General features: G+C 34.8%; 1 protein-coding gene across 1 annotated transcript in view; it reads left to right on the top strand.

The window, feature by feature from the left end:
• DNAI4 (dynein axonemal intermediate chain 4) overlaps positions 1 to 14,849 on the top strand; it is a 99,637-nt gene that overhangs the window by 16,651 nt on the left and 68,137 nt on the right. The window contains 3 exon segments of the mRNA XM_077892201.1: positions 1,973 to 2,150; positions 12,367 to 12,551; positions 13,826 to 13,938. Of these exon segments, the coding sequence (XP_077748327.1) occupies positions 1,973 to 2,150; positions 12,367 to 12,551; positions 13,826 to 13,938 (476 nt within the window).

The raw sequence follows: 14,849 nt of genomic DNA, 5'->3' as shown, positions 1-14,849 counted from the left end.
TAAAAGAGTGATTCATTTGATGAATTGTGGATTTTGGATTAAATAGAGAAGAAAAACCTAAAAGTACTAATTAGTAGAAAATGGAAGGGTCAAGTGGTTAGAGGTCCCAAAGACATTGAAGAATAGGAGATGATGGTTTCACAGAAGAAGGAAGGGTCAACTGTCAAATGATACAAAGATAAGTACTGAAAAGAGTCTTTGTATTTGACAAGTTGAAGGACTAGGTGATTTTAATGAAAGTAGTCTCTATGCAGTAGGATAGAAGAGTTAGAGCTAGATTGTAGTGAATTATGGAGCAGATAAGAGGAATAAGGAAGTAGTATTATTGACTACTTAAAGAGTTGGAATATGAAAGGAAGGGTATATAAAGTAACACATAGAGGAAGACATAGCTAAAGGAAGGATTTTTAAGTTGATGGGGTGACTGGAGCATAATTATATGCTCAAAGGGAAAAGATAGGAAGTAATATGTAGTAGACAGGAAATTATTGATGGACAAAAGTCCCTGAGAAAGTAGTAACAGATTTCAGAACACAAGTAGAAAGATGAGCCTTAGATAGGAATGGCAACTCTTGCTGAAAGAGGAAAGATGAATTTAGAAGTGTTTGTAGGATATGAAAGAAAAACATGACAATAGAGAAATAATTTAAAGAGCTTTCACCTGATCTTACTTTCTTAGAGATGTTGAAGGTGAAGTCATTTAGACACTGAAAGAGGGAGAATAGAGTAAAATACTTTAGAAGAATGTTAATTTGAAATACTACATGAATGGAATCCATTTATTTAAACAATCCTTCTTTAGTGACCACAATATACTGGGTACTGTTGTGGGTTCTAGGAATATAGCAATTAACAAGACCAAAGTTCTTGCCCTGAAGATGCTTACATTCTAGTAGAGGAGTGGACAACAAGAACAATGTATCAAATAGTAATAAAAGCTATGAAGAAAAATAAAATATGAAAAGTGGATTGATGGTTGCCATTTAAAAATATTTCATTCTTGTCTGTCTGATCTTTTATGTTTTGAAAGCAAAAGTACTATTTAAAATATTTTCTTTGTGGGGTGGGGGAGGAGAGGGCAAGGGAGTGCCTGGCTAGCTCAGTCAGTACAGCATGCAACTCCTGATCTCAGGATCATGAGTTCAAGCCCCACGTTAGGTGTGGAGCCTACTTAAAATTAAAATTAAAAGATAATAATGGAAAAATAAAATGTTTTCTTTGGAAACAGATTTTCTTTTTATAATCTAAGAGAATATCATCCTTATTTTATAGAAATCCACAGTATAATCAGTACCAGAACAAAGAAATGACAAGATAGGGTTTTGAGTTAAGGAATCTGCAGAGTATACAAAAGTAAAATCATATTTTTTTCTCCAGGATGCAAACACTTTGATTTTATCTTCTCTTCTTATTAAAAATTATGTAATTGTTGAGACAGGAACACGATATTCTTTCCAGGTTTTATTTCTCATGCTTCATTCTGCCTATGTGGCTGCACTGTATACTCACTTATGCCTACTATGTTCAAGGGACTTCCTAACCATAATATACAAATTAATCCATTTAATCCTCATAATAATCTATTAATAGGGAACTATTAATATCCCCATCTCACAAATAAAGAAACTGAGACCCAGAGAAATCACTATAGACTTTGGATCACACTGCTTAGGTTCAAATTTCAACTCTCGGAGGAATATTTCTCTCTTAAGCCTCTGTGACTTTATATAAATGATACAGCAACCTCTTAAGGGTCATGAGAAAAATAATAATGAATTATTATTATTCATTACATAATGAATGTAAACATTCTAGAACTATGCTTACACATAATGAGCTCTCAAGTAGCTATTATTTCTTATTTATGTGTTCAGATTGTTTCCATGTTTCTAATGAAAGTCCGCTATTTTGTTGTTGGTTACTTTTCCTTCTGTCATGATCCTTTGTCTTATGTTTTCTTTTCTTAATATAGGAACGTTGGCCCACAGGCCAAGAAATCTATTAGCTTTATTAACACCGCAAGAGGAGGTTTCACAAAAAGCTATGTTGGTGCAAACCAAAGTAGAATGGCTATGTCAAAAACCATGACAATTCTACCTGAGATAAAAACAGAAAAAATGAATATTTCTACCCCGAAGACAGTCATACAGGTAATGTTCCTTAGAATTCTGAGTTTTAATTGAAAATGATACCATAAAGACCTTGACTAAAATGTTAAAGTAAAAAATATACTGCTTTGAAATAATCAACTCACTTCTAATAATGATATGTTAATTTTGTTAGAGTATTTACTGCATATCTTACAGCATAATATTGGCTCTTGGTTCCTATAATTCATTTCTAATAATGAGAACATTAGAGTTGAGTAAGGAAAGTCTACTCATGACCAAGAACTAGTTGATTATGGTATTAATAATAGCTAACCCAGTTACAGATAGTAAAGCTAATATCCATTCTTCTTTGCAATGTACTCTAGAAAATATAAAATGAATTGTCACAAAATTGGTTATCTCATTAGAAAACTAAGAATTAAAATTTTTAAACTTTTAATCAAAGTTTAGTATAAATGCAGACAAGCATGTAAGTAATTAATATATAAATCTGAATGGGCTAAGCATTGACTTTTTTTTTTTTTTTAGATATGACACAAAAATCACAGTCCATTAAAGGTAAAATTGATAAATTGGACTCCATCAAAATTAAAGCTTCTGTCTTAGAAAGACATTGCTAAAAGAATGGGAAAAAAAAGCCATACAGTGGGAAAAATTATTTATAAAGCATATATCTGCTAAAGTACTTGTATTCAAAATATATAAACAATTCTCAAAACAATATTAAGGCAACATAATATTTAAAATAAGCAAAACATTTGAACAAATACTTCAACAAAGCACATATAAAGATAGCAAATGAGCACATCAAAGATGATAAGCATTAATCATTAGGGAAATGCAAATTGAAACCATGAGATACTGCTATATGCCTATTAGAATGCTTAAAATTGAAAGAGCATCCATACCAAATGTGGGCAGGTATGTGGAGGAACCAGAATTCTTATACACTGCTGGTAGGAATGGAAAATGAAAAACCATGGTTGTTTATTCAATGTTAAATATATACCTATTATATCACCCAGCCATTCCACTTCTAGGTATCTACTCAGGAGAAAAGAAAGTATATGTTTATAAAAAACTCTAGTACAAGTGTTTATAGCATCTTTGTTTATAATAGCTAAAAAATGAAAACACACTAATTTTAATAAATGAATACTATATATTTGAATGTATATTACATGTACCATTATCTTAGTCAACTCAGGGTGTTATAACAAAGTACTATAGACTGGTTGGCTTGTAAACAAAGAAATTTATTTCTTACAGTTCTAGGGCTGGAAGCCCAAGATTAGAATGCAAGCATGGTTGAGTTCTGGTAAGGATCCTTCCAGGTTGCAGACTGCTAACTTCCTAATGTATTCTCTATATATCACATGGCGGAAAGAGATTTAGCTAACTCTCTGGCCTCTTCTCAGAAGGGCATGAATCCTATTCATGAGGTCTCCACCTTCATGATCTAATTACCTCTCAAAGTTCTACCTTCCAATACCATCACATTGGGATTAGGAAGCCAACATGAATTTTGAGTGTACATGAACATTCAGTCCACAATTACATGTTATTATATACACATTATATGTAATATGTATGTATTATACATATATACATGCAATGCATACATACTATATGGTATTACAATATGTAAAAGGGATAGTGCATCATGACCAACTGAGGGTAATGAACGCAAGTTGTTGCAACATTTAAGAATCAATACTAGGGGATCCCTGGGTGGCTCAGCAGTTTAGCACCTGCCTTCAGCACAAGGCATGAGCCTGGAGTCCCGGGATCGAGTCCCACATCAGGCTCCCTGCATGGAGCCTGCTTCTCCTTCTGCCTGTGTCTTTGCCTCTCTCTCTCTCTCTCTCTCTCTTTCTGTCTGTCTCTCATGAATAAATAAATAAAATCTTTTTTTTAAAAAATGAAATAAAAAAATAAAAAATAAAAATCAATACTAATAAGGGAAAAGAGGGAAACTGAGTGGGGAAAAATTAGAGAGGAAGACAAACCATGAGAGACTCCTAACTGGGAAACAAACAAAGGGTTGCAGAACAGGAGGTGAGTGGGGAGATAGGGTAAGTGGGTGGTGGGCCCTAGGGACACATGATGAGATGAGCACTGGGTATTATACTATATGTTGGCAAATTGAATTTAAATAAAAATTTTTTAAAATTAAAAAATAAAAATACTGAAAGCATTTAAATAAATAAATAAATACCAATACTACTTGCCATATTAGTAGACTGGGAAGGGAGAATCTATGGGATCATTAGAACAGGTAAAGAAAAAGCATTTAAAACAGTTTAATATCCATTCATTATATATATAAAAAAATATTTAACCATTTAGCTAATCTGAAAAAGAAAGGATTTCCTCAGGGCATTCTGAAAAAACTACAGCTAACAGAGTTAGTGATGAAAGACTGAAAGCTTTTCCTCTCAGATCAGGAACAAGGCAAGGATGCCCACTTTTGCTGCTTCTCAACATAGTAGTGGGTGTCCTACCCAGAGCAATTAGTCAAGAAGAAAAAAGAAAAATCCAAAGTGGAAAGGAAAAAGTAAATTTCAGTTCACAGATGACATGATCTAGTATGTAGAAAACCCCAAAGATTCCACATTAAAAAAAAAAAAAAAAGCCAAAAACTTAGAATAAATTCAGCAAAGGTGTAGGATAGAAAATATATATGAATATAGATATATGAATCAATGGAATAGAATAGAGGGCCCAGAAATAACCCCCTACATATATGTTCAAATGATTTTTGACAAGCATGCTAATTCTATGTTAATAGGGAAAGGAGAGTCTTTTCAACAAAGATGTTGGAAAACTTGATATCTACATGCAAAAGAATGATATAGGACTCATACAAAAATAACTCCAAATGTATCAAGCTCTTAACAGCTAAAATGATAAAACTCTTAGAAGAGGGGCACCTGGGTGGCTCAGTTGGTTAAGTGTTCAACTCTTGATTTTGGCTTGGGTCATGATCTCAGTGTCCTGAAACAGAGCCCCAAGTTGGGCTCCTTGCTCAGCAGAGTCTGCTTCTTCCCCCTGCTCATTAGTGTGTGTGCATGCGCTCTCCCTCTCTCTCTCAAATAAATAAAATCTTTTTTTAAAAAAAAAGAAGAAAACATAAGGGAAAACCTTCTTGACTTTGGATTTCTTAAAATATAACAGCAAATGCACATACAGCAAAAGAAGAAAATGGATATAATGAACTACACATCAAACATTAGAAACTTCTGTGCATCAAAGGAAACAACAACAGTGAAAAGCAACTGACAGAATTAGGAAAATATATTTAAAGATTATCTATCTGATAAGAAGTTAATGTTCAGATGATACAAAGAACTTCTATAACTCAATAATAAGTGGTCCAATTAAAAAAATGGATAAGAATTCAATATTTTTCCAGAGGAGATCCACAAATAGCCAACAGCAAATGAAAAAATGTTCAGCATCACTAATCATTAGGGAAATGCAGAACAGAAGAACAATGAGATACCAGCTAAGACCCGTTAGGATAGCTAAAAACACAACAATGGAAAATAGCAAATGTTGGTGAAGATCTAGAGAATTTAAAAACTTTGTGCACTGTTAATAGGAATGTATAATAGTCTAAACACTACAGAAAACAGTATTGTGATTCCTCAAAAAATTAAAAATAGAATTACCTTATGATCCAGTAATTCTACTTCCTGGTCTATACCCAAAAGAATTAAAAGCAGAGACTTGAACATACACCTACATTCACAGCAGTGTAATTCACAATAACTAAAAGGTGGAAGCAACCCAAGTTTTCATCAGCAGATGAATTAAAAAAAAAATGTGTGTATATACACACATGATGGAAAATTTTTAACTTGAAGAAGAAATGAAATTCCAACACTTGCTACAATATGGATGATATTACGCTAATTGAAATAAGCCAGTCACATAAAGGCAAAGTGTATGATTCCACTTATGTGAGATACCTAGAATAGTCAAATTCAGAGAAAGAAGAATAGTGGTTACCAGGGGATATTTTTACAGGGAAGTTATTTTTCTAATGGTTATGGTTTCAGTTTTATGAGATAAAAGTGATTCTGGAGATGGATGGTGGTAATGGTTGCACAACAGTGTGAAAGTAGTTAATGTGAAAGAACTTAAAAATGGTTAAGATGATAAATTTTATGCATTCTGTATTTACTACAATTTTTAAAAAAGATAATTAGTTCAATGTTTCCTGCATGATGGCATGAAGATCTCCAATGCCCAGCTCAAGTGAAACTGGTGAAAGTTATTTTTTAAAAACAAGGATTTAATGCCTCAGGAAATGGACCTAAGGGCAAACAGTAAACAAAGAATCATTTAAGAACGTCTATGACAGTTTATAAGAAAGCCGTGGCATTTGAGCCAAGACCACTGCTTCCCTCCCAGCCTAGCAAGGTATATATTCCACTCTAGACTGCTTGCAGCCGAGAACACAAGGTTCCCCTTCCCCTTAGCTCCCATGTATAGGGGTTTCTTTTCCAAAAGCAGAACTTCAGCATTTCTCATCCTGCCCCCAAATACCTGTTGCTGAAGCCAAGTTCTATGTGGGTGCAGGTGAGAGGTATGGACTCCTTTCTTTTGCCTAATCACCACTGATGAATTCTACCTTGAGTGTGTAACACTGAGAATACTGAGGTCTTCCCTGGATCATGACATAACGGTTCCATGTCAGGAAAAGTAAGCTGAAAATATTTCAGGTTACTGCTCTGCCCCCTCCAAGAAGCATTTAACATCTAGAGTGAGGCTGTCACTCATAGAGAAGCTTACTATCATTTCCACTCTCACGTTCAGAGACCTGGTACAGAGATCTTATCTGAGGGAAGAAGCAAATTGTCAAACAAATAGCTTCTAATATCTTCCAAAAGGAACTAACTCCACTTACAATAGAGCATGGAGAAGTTTGAACCTAAGAGTACACTAAAAAACGGTGGAGGTAGGGGCGCCAGGGTGGCTCAGTTGGTTAAATGTCTGCCTTCGGCTCAGGTCATAATCTCAGGTCATTGAGCCCTACATGGGGCTCCTTGCTCAGCAGGGAGTCTGCTTCTTCCCTTGCCTCTGTCTGCTCTCTCTCTCTCTCTCAAATAAATAAATAAAATCTTTAAAAAAAAAAAAAACTAGAAGAGGTTGTGGCGAATGGGAATTGATTTAGATTCATGGATCAAATGAAGACTCACTCACTCTAGACTGTAGGCTGGCTGGTTAACAGAGAACCTGGGAATAATGCAGCTAGGAGGAGCATTTTGGAGTGAGAATACCAAACTGACCTCAGAAATTATTCCCTGGAAGTAGTCACAATTTGATTGGATTAGAGAATTTGTGCCCCAGGGCACTGCTGGGAAAAAAAAAAAAAAACAGTAGAGCAATCAGCAATCAGTGTAACTGCTAAGTGTATTGAAGAGTAGTAGACAGCCCTACCAGTACCATTGTCATCCCAGGATGGATGTGAGGGTACCCAAAGTAGCTAGTCCCTGAGAAGCAACATCAGAGGGTTAACATTGTGTTGGGATAAATGACGGGAGAGGGCACATGCTCCATTAGCAAAGTACCATGAACTTAAGTATATATTTTAAGTATATGACTTAAAACAATAGAAGTCCATTGTCTCACAATTCTGGAGGACAGAAGTCTGAAATCAAGGTGTTAGTGTGGACATGTACCCTCTAAATATAACAGAGAAGGGTTAATTTCTCTTCTAGCTCTGGTAGTCCTAGACATTTCTTGGCTTGTAGATCTATCACTTCAATTCTCTATCTTCACATTATGTTCTCCCCATGTATTTTCATGATGTCTTACCTGTATGTGTATCTATGTCCAAATGTCCCCTTTCTATAAAGACATCAGTCATACTGGATTAGGTTCTCACCCTAATGATCTCATCTTAACGTGGTTAAGTCTGCAAAGTCCTATTTCCACAATCTGAGGTACTGGAGGTGAGGACTTCAACATATCTTCTTTGGGGGGCACAGTTCAACCCTTTATGGGGAAATAGATCTCACAAAGTGATCTAGGTAATCAAACAAATAAACAAATAGAAATTACAAGTTTTAGAAAGGACGGAGATAGCAATACCTAGCGTTACTACAATATGTTATCTAAAATCTCCAGTTTCCAACAAAACATAGGGCATACAAATAAATAGAAAAATATGACCTATACTCAAGAAAAAAAAAAGGCAATAGACACTGTGGGAAGAAGCAGATGTTAGACTTAACAAAAAGAGTTTTAAGAGAAGTCCTTATAAATGTCTTCATAGGACTAAAGAAACCATGATTAAAGTAGTAAAAGGAAGCATGATGACTGTCACATCCAATTCAGAAAAAAATCAGTAAAGAGACTCAACATCACTGATCACTGGGGAAATATAAATCAAAGCTACCAGGAGATATCACCTCACAGTTGTCAGAATGGCTAAAATCAACAAAATAAGGAACAACTGTTTTTGACAAGCATGTGGAGAAACCCTCATGTACTGTTCAAAATACAAACCAGTGCAGCCACTCTGGAAAGCAGTATGGAGTTTCCTCAAAAAGTTAAAAATAGAGCTACTCTACAATCCAGCAATTGCACTCATAGGTATTTGTCCAAAGGATACAAAAATACTAATTCAAAGGGATACATGCACCATAATGTCTATAGCAGCATTATTGAATTAGTCATCAATTGATGAATGGATAAAGAAGATGTGGTATCTGCCTCTCTCTCTCTCTCTCTCTCTCTCTGTCTCTCATGAATAAATAAAAATCTTTTTAAAAAGGTAAAAATAAAAAAAAATTTTTTAAAGTTCTCACCATGGAGTGTTTGGGTGGCACAGTTGTTTGGCCAGCAAACTCTTGATTTCAGCTCAGGGGTCCCAGGATCAGGCCTGAGACAGGCTCCCCACTCATCATGGAGTCTGCTTGGGATTCTCTTCTCCCTCTGCCTCTCCTCCCCATCCAGGGCTTTCTCTCTCTCTCCCTCTCCAAAATGAATAACATCTTTAAAAAAATAAGTTCTCGTCATAATAAAAAATAATTTTGTAACTATGTGACGTGATGGATTTTATTTTTTAATTTATTTTAGAGAGTGAGTAAGTGAGGGAAGGGACAAAGAGAGAAACTCCCTAAGCAGACTGTCTGCTGGGCACAGAGCCTGATGCGGGACTCAGTGTTACAACACGTGAGATCATGCCCTGAGCCAAAATCAAGAGTCAGACACTTAACCAACTGAGCCACCTACATGCCCTTGAGGTAATGGATTTTTAATAAATATTATTTTTTAAAGATTTTATTTATTCATGAGAGACACAGAGAGAAAGAGAGGCAGAGACACAGGCAGAGGGAGAAGCAGGCTCTCCGCAGGAAGCCCGATGTGGGACTTGATCCCAGGTCTCCAGGGTCACGCCCTGGGCTGAAGGCGGCACTAAACCATTGAGCCACCCGGGCTGCCCTAAATAAACTTATTGTAATCATTTTGCAATACATACATACATCAAGTCATTATGTTGTATACCTAAAGTGGGTACAATCTTATGTATCAGTTATATCTCAATTAAAATTAATCAGATAAAATTCAGTTTCTGAGTTGCACGAGAAAAAATTATAAAGAACCAAAAGGAAATTCTGGAGTAGAAAAGTACATTAGTCAAACCTTTAAAAATTCACTAGCAGAGATAAATAATAGATTTTAACTGACAGAAGGAAGAATTAGCAAACTTGAGGATAGATCTATAGAGATTATGCAACCCAAAAACAAGAGTGGGGAAAAAAAGAATGAAGAAAATGAATGGAGCCCCAGAGAGGATGATACCAACCAAAAGCAACAGAATACAGATCCTTCTCAAGTACGCATGGAATATTTTCCGGGATAGCTCACATGTTAGGCCACAAAATGAGTCTTAATTAAAAAAAGAATTGAAATCATATCAAACACCATTCCCAGCCACAAAGTTAGAAAACTAGACATTAATTACACAAAGAAAATTGGAAAGTTAAAAAATATGTAGATGCTACTGAATAACTAATGGGTCAAAGAAGAAATCAAAAGAGAAATTAAAAAAATACCTGAGACAGATGAAAGTGGACATATACCAAAATTTGTGGGATGCAGTTATAAAGGGAAGTTATAAAAGGGAAGAAGTTATAAAAGGGAAGTTCATAGAGATACCTATCTCAAGAAACAAATGACTAGAAAAAGAATAAGTGAAGCCCAAAGTTAGTGGAAGTAAAATAATAACAGATTTGAGCAGAAATAAATGAACTAGAGGCTGAAAAGACAATAAAGATCAATGAAACTAAAAGCTGGTTCTTTGAAAAGATAAAGTTGACAAATCTTTATATTCACCAAGAAAAAAAAAAGAGATTCAAATAAACAAAACCAGGTTCAAATGAATAAAATCAAAAACAAACGAGAGGGATGCCTAGGTGGCTCAGTGGTTGAGAGCCTGCCTTCGGCTCAGGATGAGATCCTGGGGGGAGCCCCGGTGGCTCAGTGGTTTAGCGCCACCTTTGGCTTGGGGTGTGATCCTGGGGACCGAGGATCCAGTCCCACGTCTGGCTCCCTGCCTGGAGCCTGCTTCTCCCTCTGCCTGTGTCTCTGCCTCTCTCTCTCTCTCTCTCTCTCTGTGTGTGTGTCTGTCATGAGTGAATAAATAAAAGTCTTAAAAAAAAAAAAAAGATGTAATCCTGGAGTCCTGGATCAAGTCCCACATCAGGCTTTCTGCAGGGAGCCTGTTTCTCCCTCTGCTTCTCATGAATAAATTTTTAAAAATTTAAAAAGAGAGATGTTACAATTGATACTACAGAAATACAAAGGATCATAAGAGAATATTATGAATAAATATATGCCAACAAATTAGACAACTTAGAAGAAATGTATAATTCCTTAGAAATGAACAACCAATCGAAATTGAATTATGAGGAAATAGAAAATCTGAACAGTCCAATTATTATTAAGGAGATTGAATCACTAATCAAAAACCTCCCAACAAACAGAAGTCTACGACCAGACAGTTTTACTGGTGAATTATAGCAAACATTCAAAGAACTAATATCAATCCATCTCAAACTTTTCCAATAAAGGAAGAGGGGGAAACTCTTCCAAATTCATTTTATGACGCCAGCCTTACTCTAATACCAAAACTATACAAGGACACCACAGGAAAAGAAAATTACACACCAATATCTGCAATGAACATAGATACAAAACCCTAAACAATATTGACAAATGAAATTCAACAATATATTAAAAGGATTATAGATAGCTAAAGCAATCTTAGAAAAGAATAAAGCTGGAGACATCAGCCAGTCTGATTTCAAACTATATTACAGGACTGTCATAATTAAAACAGTATGGTATTTGTATATAAACGCATAGATCAATGGAACTAAATAGCCCCAAAATAAATACACACATATATGGTCAATTAATTTACAATGAAAGAGCAAGGTATATACACTGGTGAAAAACACTATCTTCAATAAGTAGAGTTAGAAAACCTGGAAAGGCACGTGCAAAAAAATGAAGTTGGACCACATATACTATATACAAAAACTAACTAAAAATGGATTAAAAACTTGAATGTAAGACCTGTATTTCTGTATGTGTTAAATTTCAAAATGGAAAAGATTAAGAATTGGCAAAAACAAAAATATGTAAAAATTGGGAAATATTTTCTAATAAAATATTGAATGAATAAATGTGGGCTTTTTAAAGCTTATACATAAGAAATTAAATTTACAAAAATATTAACAATCTGGGTGAATTATTTTTCTTTTTGAATTCCCTCAAAATTAATAATATTACTTGCATAGAGGTAAAAACATGAATAAGACGCTTTTTAAAAGTATGCCTAGTTAAGAAATTTTTTAAGAATAAAATCTTTCACTCAATTTTTCGTATTCATTCCATGCTACAAACAATGTATTCATTTTTCTACTACTTTTATTTCTTTTCTTTTTTTTATTTTTTTTATTTTTTTTTTAATTTTTATTTATTTATGATAGTCACAGAGAGAGAGAGAGAGAGGCAGAGACACAGGCAGAGGGAGAAGCAGGCTCCATGCACCCGGAGCCCGACATGGGATTCCATCCCGGGTCTCCAGGATCGTGCCCTGGGCCAAAGGCAGGCGCCAAACCGCTGCGCCACCCAGGGATCCCCTACTTTTATTTCTATTTTCTAGGACCTGTTACTCAGAAATCCTTTTTTCTTTTTAACTTATTTCATTTTAAATTACCATTTTCCACAGGTAATTAATCCACAAGGAGATGATGTTACTCCCCGACCTCTTTACCGTCCAGACCCACATATGGGTACAGCTAAACCAAATAAACTACTGACATCACAAGAAGGATCATATGCATCAGACTATATATCTTCCTATAGCCTTTATCAGAATACATTAAATCCTAGTATATTAGGGCAGTTTACAAGGTAGAGTATATTATTCTAATATTCTGTTTCACATCATATGTACTCTTTTCATATTGCATATATGTAATTTAGATGTTGTCTTCGGTCTCCCAATGCCACTCTACGTTAGTGTGTCATATCTATGTTCTCCTCATGTTTTACTTAGATGTACAGCTTTGCATAACTTAAGAGTTCCCTGACATACCAAAACATTTGTGAGAAAATATATAGATTTTACTAAGGATGTCCTGAGGAATCAAAAGGTGGGGCTAGCATCACATACCACAGAACATATTTCTTCAATTTCTTTTATGTTGCAATTTATGGGAAGAAATAGCTTTCCTTCTCCCTGTCCCACCCCCTCATTCTTCCATGAAAATCCCTGTTCTGCTAGGGTTTGATTTCTCTTTTGTCTCATAATTTTTTTATAAAGGAAATGTTATGCATGTATTTTGTATGTAGACACTTACTGAAATTTTAGTAATGCTTACAATAGAGAAGTTCAATCTATGCAATAATAAAACAGTATGTCCTAAAATAATCTAAAGATTATTGGGAAATATTTTAGTGTGTAATTAAGAACAAAATCTTAGGAGAAAATATGTCATTCGAGTGTCTGTCTCCAAATTTGCATACGGTAGCTGTAGGAATGCTCTATAAAACAAAGAATATTCCAGTAAATTGAACCTACCCTTTTGGAGGACAGTTGGACTTATAAATACAAAGGGAAAAAAAGTATATAATATCATTAAGGAATATTAAGTTCATATGTTTAAATAAATTATTTTTGTATTCTTTGATGTATTGATTTTCCCAACCAGTGTATACATTTTCTTTTATTCAAATCTTATAAAATTGAATAAATCACAGTTAAGATGAGATTTGAATGATGGACAAATAATTAGTAAAAAGTGAAAAGAAGTTCCAGGCTGAGGCTGTAAAATAAGAGAGCACCACAAGATTGAGGAGAATGGGGAAGAGAAGAGTGATAATGAAGATGGAGAGACTGGATAGGTAGACTGTACTTTAGCTTTTCATACTAAATATATTGGGAGCCCATCGAAGCACTTTAAACATAGGTTTGACATATTTTATCTCTAAAATACATTTATAATGACTTTTTACTTCAGGAACACTACAAACCAACTCAGTGTTTAAAGAAGTAGTTTATTTTTATCAATTTTTCTTACGTGATTATAGTATATTTTATTTCTCAACATGATAATGTTATTATTTATACATTTAATTACCCATGAGAACATCTAAATAAAAGAATCATGTTTTCATTATTGAAGGTCAGTTTTAGGAAGCAGTACAGTTACTAAATCAAGTGTATCTACTACTGAATCAATAGCAGAAGACCTAGAAGAACCTTCGTATAAACGGGAAAAACTGACTAGTTTTACAGGTAATGAAAATATTATAATTTATTTCAGTAACAGCCTATTATTTCTTTAGCAAATGTGGTTATTATTTGTCAAGTATTTGAGACAAAAGAACTATGGCAATGATTCCCAAATTCTGACCTAAGGAGTAGCTACATGAGAATTACCAGGGTAGTAGTAAAGTTCCCAAGGTGATTCCTGAACCACCAGCCTCAGGAACCACAGATCCTGCTTTAGAAGTATTCTGCTTCTAACTCAGGAGACAAGTCATTCTGATACACTGTGATCAGTGCCCTAATAGGACATAAGCAGAATGTGATGGGAGCACTTTGAAAGTCGCACCTCTGAGATGGGAAAAAAAAAAAAAAAGAGTTCACAGAGAACATTATTGAGTTTTGAACTGGGTTTTAAAAAATGATTAGTAATTTGTCAGGAAAACAAATAGGAGTGGCTCCTTCCAGGCAGAGCATAAAATATGAGCTAAAGGATTATGAAAATGAAAATAGAAGAATGGTGAAATAATGGATGATCAAAAGTGCTGGAAGAAATGGGTACCTCCTTGAGGAACATTCGCCTTGGAGTGCAGCAAGGGTGTCTCTTCCTCAGATGATAATGAAGGGTTAATATAAGTATTCATAAAGTGGGAAAAGTGCTTGATAGATCTTTGGTGTTAAGATATGTAAGGAATACTCTAACAAGTAACAGTACCCAGCTACCATTAGCTTAAACAATCACCTATTTTTCTCATATTAAAGGATCTTAGAGGGTAGATTTTAGATTTGATTTTGTGGCTTAATTGTCAGACTCTGGATTGGCAGCGCTGCTATTCTGTTTCCTTAACACTTTGCTTCTTGCTTTTTCTTCATGGTCTCAAAATATCTACCTCAGCTCTGAGTATATATCTACAGTAAAGGCAGAGAGAGGCAGAAAGGCA

This window comes from Canis aureus, chromosome 3, assembly GCF_053574225.1.
Source record: "Canis aureus isolate CA01 chromosome 3, VMU_Caureus_v.1.0, whole genome shotgun sequence".
NCBI lineage: Eukaryota > Metazoa > Chordata > Mammalia > Carnivora > Canidae > Canis > Canis aureus.
The sequence above is the reverse complement of the archived record's forward strand: the minus strand, read 5'-3'. Positions and strand labels throughout refer to the sequence as shown.